General features: G+C 35.6%; 1 protein-coding gene across 1 annotated transcript; it reads right to left on the bottom strand.

Annotated features, from left to right (window-relative positions):
• Positions 1–243: 243 nt before the first annotated feature.
• LOC107867139 (succinate dehydrogenase subunit 5, mitochondrial) lies at positions 244–5,080 on the bottom strand. Its single transcript, XM_016713257.2, has 4 exons — positions 4,506–5,080; positions 1,266–1,576; positions 999–1,184; positions 244–544 (listed from the first exon to the last, which is right to left on the bottom strand). The coding sequence occupies exons 1-4, from the start codon at positions 4,669–4,671 to the stop codon at positions 488–490; spliced, it is 720 nt and encodes a 239-aa protein (XP_016568743.2). The 5' UTR covers positions 4,672–5,080; the 3' UTR covers positions 244–487.
• Between the last annotated feature and the right edge of the window lie 16,442 nt (positions 5,081–21,522).

The raw sequence follows: 21,522 nt of genomic DNA on the forward strand, positions 1-21,522 counted from the left end.
GACCCCTGCAGCTGAATGACATGAATGCCAATCAAAAAGATGTCCCCAGATGCAGCTTCTTTGTTACAGCACCACGAGGTATAACCATGTCGAGTAAATAAACAACTAATACTATGCCTCAAACCCGAGCTAGTTGGGTAGGCTATATGAATCCTCACTGTCCATGTCACTACATTTAAGCTCAGCGTAAATAAGCAAGCCAACTTAAAAGAAGCAAAGTAAATTCATCAACTACCCAGAGAATTTGACGTAAAAGAGCAATTGAACAAACAAAGATTAGAACTTTCTGAATACAAAAGAAAGTATTTCCTTGCACAAGTTTTCAGGATTATTATATCAATTGCCTGTTCTAGTAATCACATGATCAAACCTGAGAACCAAGTACAACATAACGGATCATATTGGAGCAACCTGTATTATCTAAAACAACAGTTTTCCAGGTGATTCAAGACAAAAACATGGTGTTTTTTCTGCCATGATGGAAGGTCTATGCTCTTTGCTCAACATAAGAACCAGCAAGTCCAGAAGTCCCAAGTACCGTAACCTGGATTCAAAATGGCAGACAGAGCAGTGAGAAAACAGTAACGGTGACAGGTTTATCCTTCAAGAGATATGAGATTATTATGAACATGCAACAAAATCTTCAGGAACATTTTGTAAAATGAATTCTAAAATTACCAGCACGATTAGAGGATAAAAGATGAGATCATGAAAATATTTAACATGTGAACGTTTATATTAAAGGCACAATGGACGAATTCATGAAAGCTAGCCTATGCACTAAATTTCGATCAATATTTGTTGGAAAAAGGAACCTATAAAAATAAAAGTTACTCCTTGATTGCTGCTTTGTGGGTAACTCAAATTGCAGCTGGTATCCACAATTTTCTTCCAGCTAAGAGAAACATATAGTCTTGCAAATATATTGCTTGTCTAGAAGTCGTAAACCTACAGAAAAGCTGAAATTCATGCAACCAACTAACTTCAATTAGATGTACCTTTCCCCATGCAGAATCAAGGCCACTGCATCGCATCTTTAGGTGTATCATCCTAGTCCCCAGCTCCATCTCAACTTTCTTCCTCAAATATTCCTCCTCTGGCCCAAAGGCACTCATGTATGCATTGTAGCGTTGAAATACGGTTTGCAGTGCATCAGAGAATTCTTTTGACAAAGGCTTCACATCCTGCCAGCAATGAGTAATTTAAACAGCAAGAACTTGAGAAAACTGTATGTCAAACCCTTTGTTTCATAAAACTCAACTTACCTCACCACTTAAACCGATAGCATCATCAAGTTCCATTTTCAGAGATGTGATCATCCCACTGAACTCCTCAACTGCCTCAGCAGTGCGGAAAACATTCGCCAAAGCTTCCTGGCCAGCCTTGTCGTCAGTACTTTTGGATAGTGCATTCTTTGCATCGTAGACAACAGCATCTGGGAGCTCATCCCAGCTTGCAGCCATTAAGTCTTTAAAAGCACGTTTAACCTCCGAATCTTCTATATTAGGCATGTGAGATACATCCTCACTGAAATAACGCATGCTACCCATTGCCATCGTGAAAGGATGCTGACATTCTAAATTTAAACATATACATGTAATGTCAAATTGCTGATGCAAGATCATGAAATTGATACAAAGAATAGGAAACGACAAGCACTTCGCCAGTAAGGTGATTAAGTAGCTTCTCATTTTTGCAGATTCACCTCTTGCATGATATGCTTTTGGAAACCTAAGAAGTAAGTAATCATATAAGGTCCTTTTCCGCACTAACAATGCTAAATATGTTGCAGTAACCATGAATTACAAATAACACGTGCTGAATACAACTCCGACATTCACAGGTTACAGGTTCTTGAATCCAACTCCTCCACTGAACCAGGTACTGCACTCGTACATTTATTAACACTCCAACTGACACAAGATGACTTTGTTGATAATAATAGGACACCATAATACAAGTGTGCCAGCAAAAGTTTTGTTTGTTGGATGACGATAATGGTCAGAATTTTATCAACTTAAGGAAGCTACTGGTACACAAAAAAAAATTACACCTATTTTTATCATCACATGTACACAAACAGCAATCCAGAGTTGATACGAGAATAATAGCCACCTTAGCTTTCGACGACATCATTCAAAGTCACTATGTGAAGAATCAAGCTTTGGTCGCATGGAGGGCACGGGATCATACTTGGAGGGGACGTTTTGAGCCTACCATTAATCAAACCCGAGTGTGGAAGATTGCTTGGAGACTTGAAGACTTAAGTACTCTCGGGTTTGGACCACCTTGTTGGTTCACGGTTTTGGTTCCCTTGATTGAAGGGCATTTTGGTCACTTATCTTTGTCCAAGTGACACTCCATGACCATCCCTCCTCATTAAGGGCATTGGAGTCATTTTGTGTTCATTTTGTAATAGATTATAAATAGGCTCCTTTAGTCTTATTTTCTTTAGTTTATGAAAGATGAAAAATTGAAACATTAAAAATACTCTCTCTTGAGAGTAGAACACTTAGTCTTAGTTAGGGCTTGGAAAAGCTAGTATTGATCTTTGCTTGGAAACGGTGGATCTTGAGGTGAGTTGATTCCCTTGGCGGTCACCGTAAGAGTGTGGTTTTGATTATTACATTCATTAGGGTTTTTTGAGTTTAATACACTCTTTAGTTCTTAATCTTGTAATAATCTTGGTCTCACTATCTATTCTTTACTTTTGTTGTTGTCATCTTGTGTAGTGGACTGTTTTGGGTCCTTTATTGAATCCAAAACTTGCGTTATTGTTATTCATCTTGTTCCTCACGTTTTGTAGCTGTTTTTGGTGTTATATACACCATTGTATCTTGTATTCTTCTTGTTGATAGCGAATCCGCGAGTGGTCTCCATCTTGGTCCTCGGATCCTTAAGATTGTGGACTGATTTGGAGTGTGTTTCGTGCTTCCGTTGTCTTTCCCGTATCAAGAGTGTATAAGAATAACCTCTAATTCCACAATCAGTTATGACAAAGCAGAATTAGAAATACTAAAGGGAGTTGAAGGATGTGTAAGCTAACAAGTAGGTTAAAGATAAATCTTTGATAAATTAAGTCAGGAGAATTAAACATTCAAGTGAAGAAAAGAGCAAAGAGAAAATAAAGCATCAAAACAACAAGAAGCAAAAGAAAAAAAAAACAGTGTAACCACACAAGTGGAGTCCGGGGAGGTAGTGTGTATGCAAACCTTACCCTTGTCTTGAGAAGTAGAGAGACTATTTCCGATAGACCTTCAGTATAAAACAGATGGAAAAAAAAAAATGAAGCATCAAAACTCCTCAACGAAAATCCCTATTTATCTCCCTGAGCTAACTTATGATTCATGTGTCTCAATGAATCAATCTCAAACTAGGTGGACTTTATATGAGTCTTCTATATTCATTCAGCTTTATTTGAACCAATTTCATTCCAATATTAAATTCTTTCGAATCAAGGTAGGATTTCTTTAAAACAAGTTAACCAAATATCCCACTTACCCAATACCATTCATGTCTCTCATAAAGACAACAACAACAACATACCCATCGTAATCCCACAAATGGGGTTTCGGTGGGTGAAGTGTGTACACAGACCTCTGTTTCTGAAAAACTACTAATTCAATACCATAAAGGTTGGAGATTTTTATACTTATATGCTAAAAATTGATTGGAAATACTAATCCTTCCTACTAATATAAATATCACATTAAACCCGAATCACGAATAGCTCAGTTCATTGACTACCTAAACTCCCACCTTATAAGCAAGCGTTTGATTCCCCACCTTGGCCACCCCCTCCCCCTACTCCCAATTAAAAAAAATGGCAACCCACTGTACTAAAGCTCACACTACTAGTGGGGTTCGGTGAAGGACCGAACCACAAGGATTTATTGTACGCATCCTTACCAAACACCCCCAATTAAAAAAATGGTAACCCATTGTACTAAAGCTCACACTACAAGTGGGGTCCGGAGAAGGCCCGAACCACAAAGATTTATTGTACGCATCCTTACCAAACACCCCCAATTACAAAAATGGCAACCCATTGTACTAAAGCTCACACTATGAGTGGGGTCCGGAGAAGGACCGAACCACAGATTTATTGTACGCATCCTTACCAAACATCCCCAATTACAAAAATGGCAACCCATTGTACTAAAGCTCACACTATGAGTGGGGTCCGGAGAAGGATCAAACCACAAAAATTTATTGTACGCATCCTTACCAAACACCCCCAATTACAAAAAGTAAAAATGGCAAGCCAGTGCATTAAATCTCCCGCTATGTGTGGGTCCAAAGATGGACCGAGCTACAAAGTTTTATTGTAGGCAGTCTTACAGTGCACACCCCAATAAAAAAGAATCACGGATTTCAAATTGTTATGATACAACAATGGATACCCCTTAATCAAATTGAGCTGAACAACAAATCTGAATAACAAATTCTACGAATATAAACGTATTTCAAAGTGCCCAAACGTAAAAGGAAGATGATGCTATTACCAGTAACAGGGTTCCTCGAAGAAGATGAGAAAGACTCTGGTGAGAAATGGCGGTGCCGGAGTGACTGATGGTTGACGGCGGAGGTTATGGCGCCGGCGCCGGAGAAGACCGTAGATCTACGGCATACCGATCGATACAAAGATCGCATCAGTAGCATTTTCTCCATTTTTCACTTTGCTAAAATGAGTCTTAGGTTTCCAGCAAAAATAGAAATTTTCCTTTATGTATGTTTTTTTAATTATGTAATAACAGCACAATATTTTTTTGCAAATTATAATTAAGTACTACAAAGAATTAGTTCTAATTAGATACCCATATTACTATTGGTTATTCAATTTTTTGTGTTAATTTCATGTTGATTCAAATTAATAGAATAAATTTTAATCAAAGAATATTGATGAAAACAACTGAAACAATCTAAACTATTCGTACATTTGATTACTCAAACTAATATCAAAATAAAGGAAATCAGATTTTAATTAAACAATCAACTATATGTCTCCCACAAATTACTTTGGTACTTAAATTATTTTTACGTAGATGTGACTAGTACGATTTTATTTAGAATATGATTAGACTATTTCAAGTGATATTTTCTTATTTATTCTCTCCGTAATGCTTTTATCATTCATTGATTGTTATTTTTCGATTTTATGTAATCGAACATCTATTCCAACAATAACATTTTAACGATATTCATCTTACTAGTCTATGTGAACGTGCTTAGCACGTTTATCCCAAGTTATGTAATACAAAAATAAACTTGAATTGCTAATAATCTAAACTTAAATCAAAGCAAGACAAACTATGAAACAAATAGGTTCTTTTACTAATTATTCAAAAAATAATTACTTTACTATATATGTATATATATGTGTGTATGTATGTATGTATATGTATATATATATGTATGTATGTATATGTGTGTATATATACATACAAGACCTCCATACCTTTATATCAAAAAATTTAGATAAAAGACATCTTTCCCCTCTAAACTTGTCCTCTAAACTCACTTTAATACTTAAACTTAACTTCTGTTTATTTAACCCCCTTAACATCTTTAAAGTGTATTTATTTCACCCCTTAATATATAATATCACTCTCACACGGAGAGTGTGTTACACTCGCCCACACATCAGCACCACATCAGCGCCACGTCGGAGCCACACAAGCAAAATATTTATTAAATATATATATATATAATATATAAATATATATACATATTAAATATATATATATATGTACATATTATATATATATATATTTAAATATATATGTAAGATATTTTTAAATAAAGAAAATACCCCCCCCCCCCCACTTAATTCTCCATCTTCTTCAAACCACCCCCTTCAGCCCCCCCTCCACCCACCCACACCAGTTCTTTCTCTAGATCCAACCCCCACCCCATCCACTCCCATCCCTGCAAATACGTTTTTTCCCTTTACTTTGGCCCCCCAGCCCCCCTCCTTTTTGTTCAAATCTGTCCCCACCCCATTCCCCGTCGGTCCAGCCTCCACCCCTACAAACTCTCGATGCAAAGCATAATTCTGTAGCCAAAGTTTGTTTTCGTTTTTAATTAATTATTTTTTGGGATAGTTTCATGTGAAAGTTGTAAAGATTTTTTCTTTAATATATGAATCTGAGTGAGGTGAGGAAAAAATTATGTTGAGTGTTTCTTTAACAAATGGATCTAAGAAATTTGAATGAAAATTGGATACTTTATCTTCAAGATGAAAGTTGAGTATCTAATGGAGGAAAATTTTTAATTTAGTGTCTTAGTGATTATTTTTTGGTGGTTTTACTGGAGGAATATGAAAAAATTGAAGGAGAGAAGTGGTGAAGAATGTATTAGAGGTTGTTAATGGAGGAATTTGAATATTGTTGTTGATGATGTTTTAAAGAAGAAGAAGAAAAAAAAAGTGTCTATTTTTTATTATATTTTAAATATAATATTACTAAAATTAATTTTTTTAATAAATAAACGCGCTCATTTTTTTAAGAAAATGTCACGTCAGCATTAGGGGTGAAATAAATACACTTTAAAGATGTTAAGGGGGTAAATAAATGGAAGTTAAGTTTAAGTGCTAAACTGAGTTTGGAGGACAAGTTCAGGGGGAAAAATATGTCTTTTCTAAAAAATTTATCTAACGTAACTAGGGGGCTTGGGCCAAAGGTGACAAAAGAGTTTTAAAATGAGGTGTAAGTGACACAAGTCTTAATTATTAGTTGGAGATGACAATTACTTTATTATGTATTAAGAAAGTTGGGGAAGTTTTAAAATAATCCAGAGGTTTTTAAATTTACACTTTGATCCTAATGTATACCTAAAATAATGAAAAATGGAGGGAAAAAAAACGTCTTTCTCTCTTTTCTCATCCATTGTTGTTTTCTCTCTCTTAGCTATTTTTGTTGCTAATTGTTTCTGTTTCTGCTACTTTATTCATCATCTTCTGCTTCATCTTCTTCTTGTCGACCATTTGTTGTTGTTGTGTTGTTGTTGGTACAGCGCTACTACTGTGATCTGACCAATTTCTTAGGTCAAATTTTGTTTACTTCATCACTTTCCACTTTGGCATTACTTCAGAGGTTACTTTAGTAAGCAAAATTATAATTTTTATTCGTATTTTTCATCTGGGTACACTTCTGTTTTTTCAACAATGGATAGAACCCCGATTATGAATCCAGCACAAGTGCCCACAATTTAAACAGATCAATCATCTGGTGCATTAGATGAGTAATCTGTTGCATCAGACTATTTATCTGTTGCATCAGACGTATTACCTGTTGTATCAAGATATTTATCTGTTGCATCAGACTAATTATCTGTTGCAACGAATGATTAATCTGTTTGAAACAACACAAATCAACCCCTGCCACAAACCCAACAGATAAATCTTGCTATTGCTACTGGATTCTAAATTATTCCTTTTTACGTCGAATCGTCAAAATATTTATTGAGAAGATAATAGACAGAATAAAAATTAAATATGGATTAAAACATCAAAGATCAAACATAGTTTATTTATTAAACAAATAAAAATACATATAATAGACTAAAAGAAAAATAATAGACTAATTATTATTATTATTATCAGCATCATCATTGCCAGCTGGCCAATCTTCAACCGAAAGTAGCAAGGCCCTCCTCAGCCTGCGTATCTCGTGGAGCATTCTTGGTCTAACTCCTCCCAATTACCATTGCAGATCACGAAGTTGATTCCGAAGTTCATTCATGACGTTTTGCAGAAAAGCAACATCCCACACTGAGTCAACCATAATCTTATCTTCTAGAGTGTAATATAAAAGACGAGATGCAATAAATAAATAGAGTGTGTATTTGAATGAACGATTGAGTAAGGACGGACCTATTTATAGAGGATTGAATTTGAATGAGAGGTAAAAAGGCGCGACTATTCACCTCCATACATTAATTAAATTTTTGATTAAATTAAGAAAATAAATATTGTGATATAAGTCATGACTTTTCAGATTATTATTATTAATTAGTCTTTCGAAGAACCATTTTTATTGAGTTGTGGCAACAAATTCTATATCTGTTGCATCAGATAACACATTTGTGACAACAGATATATTATCTGTTACAACAAATATAAAATATGTTGCATCAGATAACATATCTGTTGCAACATATAATCTAACTGTTCACCTCCATTTATTAATTACATTTTTTATTAATGTGAAAAGTAATGAATTAATTAAATTAAGAAATATTGTGATAAGTCATGACTTTTCAGATTATTATTATTAATTAGTTCTTTCCAAGAACTGCTTTTATTGAGTTATGACTCGATATAAGTTGCATCAGATAAATCATCTGTGACAACAGATATATCACCCGTTGCAACCATAGTGAACCCGTTGCATCAGATAATTTAATTGTTGCAACATATAATCTACTTTTTTTTAAAAAAAATAACTATATCATCATATCATTAATCCAAATTTGCTTACTTTTTTATTTTATAAATAAAAAAAATACCTTTTCAAATTCCTTTATAAAATAATAATCATTTTATTATATAATAAATAATTTTAAAAACAAATTCAAAAACAAAAATGGTGAAAAGTCACGATCAGTTATTAAAATTGTGGTTATAAATTGTGTTTATTATTTATTTACGAAACATTTTTCATATTGAATAATCGGAACTCCGAGTCATCTCTCTCTTTTCACCCTCTCAATAATAATAGCCCTTTTTTTATTAATGACCGCCAGGTGCAACATATGATCGATCTGTCATAGCAGATTAACCTCTAACTGTTAACACAAATTGCTGCTCAATCCCTACCACCAACCGTCGACATGTTGAGAACAAGGAATAAACAGAATGATTATTATTAAATACTAAATAAGAATTAAAAATTCAAAGTCGACAACAAAATGAAATGAATGTTCATAAATTTTTGAATCCCTAGGGTAGATTTGATATACAAAAGGAGGAAAATAATCGCTAAAATAAAAAACATTACCTAATTATTATTACTACTATTATTATTATTGTCAATCAGACATCTTTCATTCATCCGGCAGTCTTGCTCCGAAGTCAGCCAAATATCTCTCTGGAGTTTATCAATCAAACTGTCTTGAAGTTCACGCAAGGACTCGATATGAATATTCTTGTACGAATCTGGATCATCCATATTTGTAAGGAGGGACCTATTTATAAATTATTGTATCTCGGAAAGAAAAGAAAATTGCTTTAAAATAAATCTAACAGATGGGTAATCTGTTACAAAATATATTTTTTCTGTTAGATAACTTACAACATACTGGCAATATTTTTGCAACAGATGTATATATCTGTTTGATTTCTGCAATAGTTTGATCACTGTTGTAACAAATATCTCGAATTGATTAACAATATAAACAGATGTGTCATCTGTTGCAACAAGCTAGTCATCTGTTTATTCAATTTAAGTCATATATGGGCTAAGAAGAATAAGGTGCGTGCAGATGGATCCACTATCATATGTATGGGAGTTAAGTATGTATTACTGATAAGGTTACCGGGACAACACACACAAAGTACAATGTTTTTGTGAATGCAGTTTTTAACCGATTAGGCATTGACCATTCAAACAAGATCCTACATTGTACCGTTAAGTTTGATGGGTTTGAAATTGATAAGGTTGAGGACCTCATGAAGATGGTGCAGATACCCTGTTACGAATTACTAACGGTTGGTGCTCATATTTATGTGTGTCAAGTTTTGAGAATGGATCAATATTTGTCATCAGTGCAGAGAACCAATAGCGATTGGACTAAATTTTAGGGTGCATTAGACCCTTAGAGGGCCTTCGAAGCTTATATTGCATCTAATAAGAACGGAAAACCAATATATTTATTGCCCTGACCAAAATTTATATGGCTGGGTTGCTCGCTCGGGGTAATGATTTTATGCCAGAATATGCGGTAGGAGAATGTTTTCGAAGGAAAATGGGTGGTTGATGGAAGACTATATCATCTGAGAGCTAATTGAAGAAGAGACATAGGGTAGAAAGTAACTTCTAACGAATCTGGCCGATGGAATTATCTTAACAGATGCAAAATCTGAATCAAGTGCAAATATGAAAGTGTATCCGGTAATGTAATTTCGTCTGTTGTGTCTCTGAAAGAAAAACAATGCAGATGGACACTTTGCTAGAGAGCTGCATGGTCGGAATTATCACCTAGGTAGAAAATAGGAGAAGACCAACAAAGCAGCCTCACGGGCATCGAGGGTAGAAATGATGTTCAGCAAGTCTAGAAAACTTACACCAACAACAACTGCAGTGAAAATAAGAAAACTAAGCGAAGGCAGCAATTTTTGAATTTTAAATCTCATCCCATCTTCTTATTTGTGTTTCCGATCAGGTCCACTGCCGTTGACCTAATCGGAATCACAAACGAGATTGAAAGGCAAATAGAGTATCATTGTTTACTTAGCAATATGGTTATAATTAATTGTGTTTTCTTGCCTTGACATGCTTTCAGCATTCCTTGGAAAGATCAGATGCTTGCTGTAGTATGTGAATCCCGATAATTTTCAAGCTTGCCTCCAGCTTGTTGATTCTGTATTCAAGCTGATCGTTACCATCTTCGAAGTTGGTAAGGAGCAAGAACACTACCTTCAAAGTTGTGGCATTCTAGAAGCCCTTCAGAACACTTTCTCTTCAGAAGCTTTAAAAGATACATGGAGGGTCGTTGTGTTTGTTTAGGTCAAAATATGTTGAAGCACGTTGAAGATGTGGTCTCAACAGTTGAACAACACACTTTTATCGAGCGTTGCTCCATGCATCTTGCTCAACAAATTTGATAAATTAGTAAGCATGGAGTTACGTAGTATGTGATTTAAACCGGCTCTACCAAGCCTATCAAACGTTACGTAACTCCAAGCTCATTATCCTATCAAAACAATACGCCCGAGTTAGTGCACATAGAAAAAAAGCCCAATCTGTCAGCCTTTCTGCTGATCACTCTTCTCCAATATAGATGACAAGATATCTGCTATGCAAAAGTCTACACCATCGTCAGACATGATTTCCTGGGAACATGTCTGGCGACGGTGTAGACTTTTGCATAGCAGATATCTTGTTATCTATATTGGAGAAGATCAATCAGCAGAAAGGCTGAGAGATTGAGCTCGTTCAATTTGTGCACTAACTCGGTCATATTTTTTATAGAGTTATGAGCTTAGAGTTACGTAACGTTTGATAGGCTTGGTAGAGCCGGTTTAGATCACACGCTACGTAACTCCATGCTTACTAATTTATCAAATTGGTTGAGCAAGATGCATAGAGCAACGCTAGATAAAAGTGTGCTGTTCAATTTTTGGGACCACATCTTCAACGTACATCAACACATTTTGACCTAAAACAAACACAGAGACCCTCCATGTATACTTTAAGGCTTCTGAAGAAAGTGTTTGAAGGGCTTCTAGAATGTCACAACTTTGAAGGTAGTGTTCCTAATCGAGCTCACAATAGATGAGGAACTCTTTACCAACTTCAAAGAGGGAAACAACCAGCTTGAATACAGAATCAATAAGCTGGAGGCAAGCTTGAAAATTATCAGGATTCACATACTACAGCAAGCATCTGATCTTTTCCAAGAAATGTTGAAAGCATGTCAAGGCAAGAAAACACAATCAATTATAACCATATTGCTAAGGAAGCAATGATACTCTATTTTTCTTTCAATCTCATTTGTGGTTCCGATCAAGTCAACGACAGTGGACCTAATCGAAAACACAAATAAGAAGGCATGGTATGAAATTTAAAATTCAAAAATTTTTCGCCTTCACTTAGATTCCTTATTTTAACTGCAGTTGCTGTTGGCATAAGTTTTCTAGACTTGTTGTACATCATTTCTACCCTCGATACCCGTGAGGCTTCTTTGTTGGTCTTCTCCTATTTTCTATCTAGGTGATAATCCCGACCATGCAGCTCCCTAACAAAGTGTCTATCTGTATTATTTTTCTTTCAGAGACACAACAGATGAAATTACATTATTGGATACACTTTCATATTTGCACTTGATTCAGATCTCGTATCTGTTAAGATAATTCCACCGGCCAGATTCGTTAGAAGTTACTTTCTACCCTATGTCTCTTCTTCAATTAGCTCTCAGATGATATAGTCTTCCATCAATCACCCATTTTCCTTCGAAAGCATTCTTCTACCGCACATTCTGGCATAAAATTATCACCCCGAGCAAGTAAACCATCCATATAAATTTTGACCAGGGCAATAAATATATTAGTTTTTCATTCTTATTAGATGCAGTGCTAATCTTCGAAGGCCCTCTAAGGGTCCAATGCACCCTAAAAGTTAGTACAATGGCTATTAAATCTTTTTACAATGACACAAAAATTAGATCCCTTCACAATGCTTGACAAATAAACATGAGCAACAACCGACATTAAATCTTAACAGGCTATCAGAACCATATTCATGGTCCCTCAACCTTATCAGTTCGGACCTACCAAACTTAAATGTAAAATTGCAGATATCTTGTTTGAACGATCTATGATTAATCAGTAAAAACATCATTCACAAAATCAGTGCACTCTATGTGTGTTTCCACGATAACATTATCAGTAATACATACCTCCCACATATAAAGTGGTTCCATCTATAAGCAGTTTATTCCTCCGATTCCATCTTTACTGCAGCCTCTTGAGATAGTCCGTCAAAAGTTGATCAACTGTCAGTTCCTTATATCTACAAAGAAGAGGAAAAAAATTAATGTCACAAAAAAAACATTGTCCATCTGTTGCATCAGATGTGGAGTCTGTTGCAACAGATGTGAAGTCTGATGGAATACATCAAACCAACCTTTCTGGTAGTTTTATTTGTTCCAACAGTTTCTCCATCTGTTGCAACATCAACAACAACATAAACATCAACAAAAAAGAAACAACATTTGTTCCAACAACATCATCAACAACAAAGAAGCAACATCCTTTGTGCCAGAACCATCAACAACACCACAAGTTCCAACAACGCCAACCCCACCAACAATATCAATAACTGCATCAACAATTATAAAACAAACAAAATACATACAAAAAAAATGATACTGTCAACAAGTCTTTTAAACTTCTCCTAACAGATGACTTTTTTCTCATATTGTAATAAAAATTCTCAGATTGTTTATTCAACACTAACAAGTTCCTTAAAAAAATTTAATAAATATGATATGAGTAAATAGTAATTAAACAAAAAAAATTGATGTAAATAACATGCAAAGAAGAAGACGAGAATGAAAGAGCAATAATGAAACATACCTTATTATCAAAAAGGGGATCAAAACAAAAATTTAAGTCGAGGAAAGATATGGATGGGTTTAGATCCAAAAGATCTTTATGAGAAGAGAATAGAAAATAGAGAGAAAAGGCTGTGACCCTAAAGAGGAGAGAAAAAAAGATGAGAGTTGAATAAAATAAACTACAGTTGAAAGAAGAGATGAGATAATTTCTATAGATGTATTGTGTACGTAGACGTTGTATTTTTCAATATTCATTAATTAATATCCTTTAATTTCATTAATAATTTGAGGGGCACGAGGAAGACTAAGACTACTGACATTGAAAAGACAAGACTGCTCAATGAACTCACTTTTGAGATATCCAAAAAATATTTTTTACCGCCTTTAGTAGTAAGTACTACTACTTGATATTATCTACTCAGACCAGAAGCTTCTTGCTTTAAAATTAAAAGAGATAAAAAAAATTTCAAACAGATATGTCATCTGTTGCAACATATATAAATATCTTTTTAGAAATTCGAACAGTTCAGTCATCTGTTACAACAGATATAAATATTTGTTTAAAAATTTCAAAAGCTCAGTCATCTGTGACAACAGATGAAAATATTCATTTGATAATTAATAAAATCAGATATGTCATCTGTTACAACAGATATAAATATTTTTTTAAAAATTTCCAACAGCTCAGTCATCTATCATAATATATGCAAATATCTATTTGATAATTAAACCAGATATGCCATCTGTTGCAACATATATGTACCTATTTGAAAATTTTCAATAGCTTAGTCGTTTGTTGCAACAGATTTCATAGCAATTGATTTAGGTGGAACTAGGGATGAATGAATAAGCTCGCAAGGTCAACTACAAATCCAATCGAGTCTTTGCAATTGCATGGCGTTGGTATTGCATTCATACCAACCCGAGTCGTCGATCGATCACATTGAGTTGAAATGAGTTCTCGTCAACTCAATATTAGGATAGTGATAGTACCTAAGTTGATTTAGGTGCAACTAGGGATGAATGAGTGAGCTCGCAGGGTCAACTACAAATCTAATCGAGTCTTTCCAATTGCATGGCGTTGGTATTACGTTCATCTCGACCTGAGTCGTCGATCGATCACTTTGAGTTGAAATGAGTTCTCATCAACTCAATGTTAGGATAGTGATAGTACCTAAGTTAATTTAGGTGGAACTAGGGATGAATGAGTAATCTCACAGGGTCAATTACAAATCCAATCGAGTCTTTGCAATTGCATAGCATTGGTATTGCATTCATCCTGACCCAAGTCGTCGATCGATCACTCTGAGTTGAAATGAGTTCTTATCAACGTAATGTTAGGATAGTGATAGTACCTAAGTTGATTTAGGTAGAACTAGAGATGAATGAGTGAGCTCACAGGGTCAACTATAAATCCAATCTAGTCTTTATAATTGCATGGCGTTGGTATTGTGTTCATCCCAATTCGAGTCGTTGATCGATCACTCTGAGTTGAAATGAGTTCTTATCAACTCAATGTTAGGATAGTGATAGTACCTAAGTTGATTTAGGTGGAACTAAGGATGAATGAGTGAGCTCGCAAGGTCAACTAAAAATCCAATCGAGTCTTTGTAATTGCATAGCGTTGGTATTGCATTCGTCCCGACCTGAGTCGTCGATCGATCACTCTGAGTTTAAATATGTTCTCATCAACTCAATATTAGGATAGTGATAGTACCTAAGTTGATATAGGTGGAACTAGGGATGAATGAGTGAGCTCGCAGGGTCAACTACAAATCCAATCGAGTCTTTGCAATTGCATGACGTTGGTATTGCATTTATCCCGACCTGATTCATCGATCGATCACTCTGAGTAGAGATGAGTTCTCATAAACTCAATATTAGGATAGTGATAGTACCTAAGTTGATTTAGGTGGAACTAGGGATGAATGAATGAGCTCGCAGGGTCAACTACAAATCCAATCGAGTCTTTGCAATTGCATGGCGCTGGTATTGCGTTTATCCCGACCTGAGTCATCGATCGATCACTCTGAGTAGAAATGAGTTCTCATCAACTCAATATTTTAAAAACTATATCTTTTAAAATTTTTAAAATTAATTAAGATCAATTCGAACCAAATTAGTAATTTCAAAACTTGTCATTCTTTTCCAAAATTATAAATCAAACCATACAAATCATCCATTTGCGCGAAAAACTTTTTATTTCAAATCTTAAGTTCTCGCTCTTCTATCTCTCTCTCGGTGTGTCCTCTCCCTCTCAACAATACAAATATTACAAACAACAACTACTCAACATATTGCTCAACCCTTCAAAACAGGTCGATTTTCTTCCCATTTACGACTACAAATAGTTGTTTTTTTTTACTTCATTCCCGCTTGTATCCGTTGTTTTCTCTATCTTTGCATGTTACAGAGTTTGAGAAGAGCTCTTCATTTGTTCTTTATTCTAAAATATAGGGTTTTTTAGTTAATGATAAAAAGAAATACTTTTAGTTGTATTATCTTCGAGAATGGGTTAACAATTTTGAGTTTTTATGCTAAAAAAGTAGGAAGCACCCGATAAAATCCTAGTTTTTCTCTTAGTGTTTTGTTGACTGTCGTGGTATTGTTGGATGGTGTTTGTGCTGTTATTGGTGGCTGTTGTTGGTGGTGTTGGTATTTATGTTTTTTGGCGGTGGTGTCGGTGGTCTTGGTGTTGGTATTGGTGGCATTGGTGATGGTCTTGGTGGCATTGGTCATGGTATTGGTGGTGGTCTTGGTGGCATTGGTTGTGGCATTGGTTGTGGTGGTGGTGGTCCATCTGTTGCAACGGGTGGAAGATCTGTTGGGAGATATTAAATAGGTCTTCAAATAGATTCCCCATCTGTTCCAACTGATGGATTATCCGTTGGAGTATTTTGTTGTAATGTAGTAGAGAATAATTTATTGAAATTTCTCCACCTGTTGCAACAGGTGGAATATCCGTGGGGAGATATTAAATAGGTTTTCAAACAGATTTGGGTTCCCCATCTGTTCCAACTAATGGGTTGTTCGTTGGAGTATTTTTTTTGGTTATATGGTAAGAATAATTTATTGAAATTTGTCTCACCTTTTTAAAAAAAATTATGCAGACATCAAATGCAATATATTTTTTATTTTTATTTTGTTTGTAGTTAAAAGATGTCTCCCAAAAGAAAAGAAACAGAAAATGGAGAAAGTGGATCAACTTCCGATCACCAAACAAAAAAGGCTAGAGTACAGATAGATTTGGAGGAACTTTCAGAACAATCTCAATTAGGGCAAAATGAAGCCGAGGAAAGTGATAACTCCTCCTCACCAATGGGGCGTGAAATAATATCGAAATTCCAGCATGATTCTGTCAAAATCATTTGTATTGACAAGTTTTGAGTTGGGATGTCGATGAATAACCCTAATGAAGTATTTGGTGATCTTGTACTTAAATGTCAGTTGGGGAAACCTTTTGACGAACTTAGGAGTATTATGAAGAAGGAAAACATAGATGGACTTTTTAAGAAGAGCTGCTTTGCCACTTTCTTGAGCTGTTTGGGCCCCGCCCTCTTCGTTTTCCAATGATCATGGTATATGGACTTTTCAAGCGTAGAATCATATATGTGAGGGATGATGGAGGTCCGAAGAAGGGCAGAAATAAGATGGATGAAGTCTGGATCAACTATTATGGCATGCCGATTTATTTTTGATTGAAAGAGTTTGTCATTGTGACGGGTTTGAGATGTGATCATCTAGAAGAACCTGCCATCAAGAAAACACCGCACAAAGGGTCCAACAAATGCAAGGTAAAAAAATATGGGTTGTTGGGCATTGTTGGACCTGGCTACAAAGTGAAGGATTTAATAGCGGATCTCAAGAATAAAGACATACCAAAGCACTACAGGGAGAAATTGTGCTTAGTTTGATTTGTCCATTCTATTTTATTGGCAAGAGACGTCAAGAAAGTCATAGAACATGATTTGTTGGTGCTTGATGATGATTTTGGGAGATTCAACGATTATCCCTGGAGCTACGACAGCTACTACCACATTATATGGCTTTTCTTGGGCTTTTATGGTAAAATTGATCACTATTTTTACTCATTCATTAATTTATATTGAATATACTTGTGACTTTTTTTTTGCTTGCTTCCTGTTTATAATTTTTAGGCTTGGGCATGTGAAGTCATTCCTCCTCTCCGAAAGCATTTCATGTATTATCCAGATAAGGTTTCTCATCCAAGGATCCTTAGGTGGTTGGCTGCAGTAGAGAGCAGCAAAAAAAATATTAACAAGGCCGATCTCTTTAACCCTTCGGATGATGAAGTACGTCTTCTTTCAACTAAAATAATTTGCCTCAAAGAAAGATATTAAAACAGATATTTCATCTGTTGCAAGAGATTACCCATCAACTGCAACTTGTGCAATGGGTAATCTATTACAACAGACGATCCATATTTCACAACAGATTAACCATATGTTGCTCTATTCTCTGAACCCTACTCAACAGATTACCCATCTACTGTAATTATGCAACAGATGGGTATTCTGATGCAATATATTATCAATCTATTTCAACATATAGATCAGTTGTTGCGAAAGCTAGATCGTCTGTTGCATAAGTTGGTTGTGTTAACATAACCCGAGCCCCATGTAACCCAACTGACTGTAAATTATTATTATATGATTTAAATTCCTCCTGTCATTTTTTTATAGGTTGTGCATCCTTGGATCGTGCTTACTATTGATGAGTTGGGAATGACTTTTTTTCTTACTCTGATTCTTGTTGATACAAAAGAAGACCCAACGGTAGAGTTAATAAAGAAGGAATTGGATGGAACAACATCTATAAGAAGAGCAGTTAGGCAAGGTCAGTCTAATGCTGAAGCTCTTCACGACCTAACTCAAACTGCAACAGATCCGGGTGCTTCTTCTGGGGTGTTGCTGGTGGAGTTGTTTGTGATGGTGGCAGCCATCCTGCTTCTGCTTCTGCTTCTGCTACCAGTCATGATTATGAGCATGTTGGTGCTCAGTAAAAAATAAATATGTTTGAAAATACCCCTTACACAAGTCCTCCCTGTCACCCCTACACCGATCCCTCCCACCCTTACAGTGGTTGATCTTGGGTGTATTTATACGCCTAAGCACCATAATTTATCTATATTTTAGCTATGTTTAGAGAACAAAGTGCCTAGTTTCTTATGTTTTGACTCTACTTCTATGTAATTGATCTAACCGATGTGATTAACATGATTTCGGGTATTAATGAGGTAGATGAAGACATTATGGGACTATGGAATGCGGATGGCATCTGACACAAGAGAGAGTAGCAACCTGGACCAAATGAGGCACCTAGAAACTACAATCTGGACCAAATGTGGAGCCTAGAAACTATGTCCAAGACTAGTTTATCATTTATAATTAGTTCAGGGACCTAGATGGAAATTATGAGAGAAAATATTATTAAAAGGCTTAATGCTGAATTTTTAAGGAGGATTCATTATTCTGTATTTTTTTTTAAAAAGTAGAGAAGGGCGGCTTAGCTTGAGAGAGAGAGAAAAATGTTTTTTGCTCTTGCTCTCAGTATTCGCACACCAAGATCGCCTTCTAGTTTTTGGTATGATGAATATTTCTATTGTGATTTTCATTTTATTCATGAGTAGCTAAGTTTATTAGTTAGGGTTATGGAAGCCTTGTATCATACAATCTATTACTTTGGATTTTGAATTCATTATGCATTGATTTGTTTACATCATACTCTCTTCATTTATCTTGAATTCTCGTGGTTGCAAACATAGAGGATATGCCTTAAAACTCAACTTGTTCGAAAGAAAGGTTGTTGTTTGAAAAGGAGAGTAGTGACAAAAAAATAGGATTACCAACCCCTATTTCATATGTTAATGCCTTAGAAGGATTAACTACTTGGAGATTTCGTATTGTTTTTGGTAAACGCTTTTGATTCGAGAGAACTAAAGTGAATTAGTCCTTGATGGTTGAGAAACACTAGGATTATGTTGTTAAATACAATACGTTTCTCTGTAAGCATGATGCATGTGTGAATTCGTAAAGCCCAGAGTTAGAAAGTATTGAAAACTACAAGGTGGACATAACCCTAGCTTGCTCTTTCTCTGAATTTGAATACTACTACACTTATTTCATCTTGTTAAACTGAAACCATTAATTTGTGAACTGAATCAAATCCCCCTATTTATTTTACGAAAACGAACGATTAAAAGCCAACTAATCTGCATACAACTTAATTAGCACCATATTCCCTGTGGGATTCGACCCTAACCTAGTTGGGTATACATTTGACAACGACCGCTTACTCTCTCGTAAGAGAGGTGTAGTTTGGGCGTATCAGTGGTCCCTATCACCCCTCCTCACCCTCATGTTCTCATTGCAAATGCAAAGTATGCAAGGACAGAGAGGATAAACTCCTCGACAAACTAGAGGTTATTGCTGAAGCTGCCGAGGAGTTGAAATCCAGGAGGGGTGTCATACCATCCAACGAGGTGAGGAAGCCATGCACTCCTATAGTAGAGGTTAGGAGGAAGAGAATAAAAATAAGACAAATTCTTTCCATTCTGAAATCAGTAAATGCAACTTTCCCCGCTTCAATAGTTGTTGAAGTTCAGGGGCCGCCGAAGAAGGTGAACATATTTGCGGCTCTTGGCAAGGAGAAGAAGAAGGAACTGAAAGAATTTATCAAGATGAAGGTTCAAAAAGAATACACCATGCATTCATTTGCCGCCAAAGACTTATCGAATATGACAAATATGTGTGTGTGGTACGAGGACAAGGTAAGTTTACTTTTGCTAACCTACCCTTCCAATCTACTCCATGAAGAAGAATCTACGCAGTAGATGTGTAATCTGTTGCAACAACTTGGTATTCTATTGCAACATAATACACATCTGTTACATAAGTTGTGTTGGCTGGGTAATCTGTGAACTGATTCAGAGAACCCTCTGCATTGAATTCTTTCCACTGTGTTTTTATTCTTTACAATTACTAACCTATTTAAAAATTATCTTCTTATACCACAGTATGTTGATGAAATTTTTTGCCTCATGAGGGGCAGGCAATTAGCGTATCTAGATGCTTATAATATTGCTGATAGGATAATGGACCTAAACTTCTACAATGATTTCAAAGATAGGTACGCTGATCTTCGTAATCTAGCTGATTCCGGTGGCTTGAGATTTGATCAGTTAGTTTCTACATTTCAATGGGATGAAGAAGCGATTAAATATGTTAGAAAGAAGAGGCCATATCCACACGGCAAGAGCTGAACCAAGGCAAAGAAAATCCTTGCAGTCATGAACGTGAATGTCACCCATTTTCTCACTGTTGAGATACTACTATACGAGGAAAAGATTAAGGTTTACTGCAACTTACCTGTGTTCAGCGAGAAGACATTTTTAACCCACATGCAGCCACTCTTGAAGTTGTTGCCCAAGTTATTGATGCAGAGTAAGTTGATGGATCATTTGCCAGCTGAAGTCTTGGCAAAGGAATCATGGGTTTTTGAATGTCGAAATAAGAACATCCAGCTCCCAAAAAATATAATCGGTGCAGCGTGCGGGTCGTACTCACTTGCATACATAGAGTGTTTGCTGACTGACACACAAATAACCGGTGTATGCGACACCGTTATGGGAAAGATGCAATGGGTCTGGGCATATGGGGTACTAACTAAATGGTTGGAGTCTGTGTATAAAAAAAACATGTACAAAGACAGAGACGAACACGATAACAAATTTTCATTTCAAGCCAATTCACTATACATATAGGGGCAATAATTTTTATGTCTGGCAAAGTTGAATTTTTATAATGCAACAGATTTTATATCTGTCGTAACAGATTTAGTACTTGTTGTGACAGATTGATTATCTGTTGGAATAGGTTGGTCATCTGTTGCGTTATGCAGATGTTCCCCGTCTGTCTGTCATAACAGATTTACGATCTGTTGCAACATATAACTTATCTGTTGCAACTGATCGGTAATCTGTTGGAGCAAATCCAAAAAGTAGGAAGACCTGTTATATAATTTCTAGCAGATAACATACGTGTTGCATCTCATATTGCAATATATGTCTAAATATGTCTGATAAGATATGTCATCTGTTGCAGCAGATGTATTATCTGTTGTTCAAAACTCAGAATTAATTATATTCATAGATAAAATAAAATAAATCGAAGCCTTCAGAAATTTCATGAAATAAAATAACAAATAAACGAAATGTAAAAAAAA

The sequence above is a fragment of the Capsicum annuum genome, chromosome 4 (genome assembly GCF_002878395.1).
Source record: "Capsicum annuum cultivar UCD-10X-F1 chromosome 4, UCD10Xv1.1, whole genome shotgun sequence".
Lineage (NCBI taxonomy): Eukaryota > Viridiplantae > Streptophyta > Magnoliopsida > Solanales > Solanaceae > Capsicum > Capsicum annuum.

Excerpts from the sequence above, each read along its gene's own strand:
- LOC107867139 (XM_016713257.2), bottom strand. The coding sequence starts at position 4,671 with ATGGAGAAAATGCTACTGATGCGATCTTTGTATCGATCGGTATGCCGT. Across the intron at positions 1,577-4,505 it reads TTCGAGGAACCCTGTTACTG|AATGTCAGCATCCTTTCACG; the intron begins GTAATAGCATCA and ends GTTTAAATTTAG. Across the intron at positions 545-998 it reads TTGATTCTGCATGGGGAAAG|GTTACGGTACTTGGGACTTC; the intron begins GTACATCTAATT and ends TTTTGAATCCAG.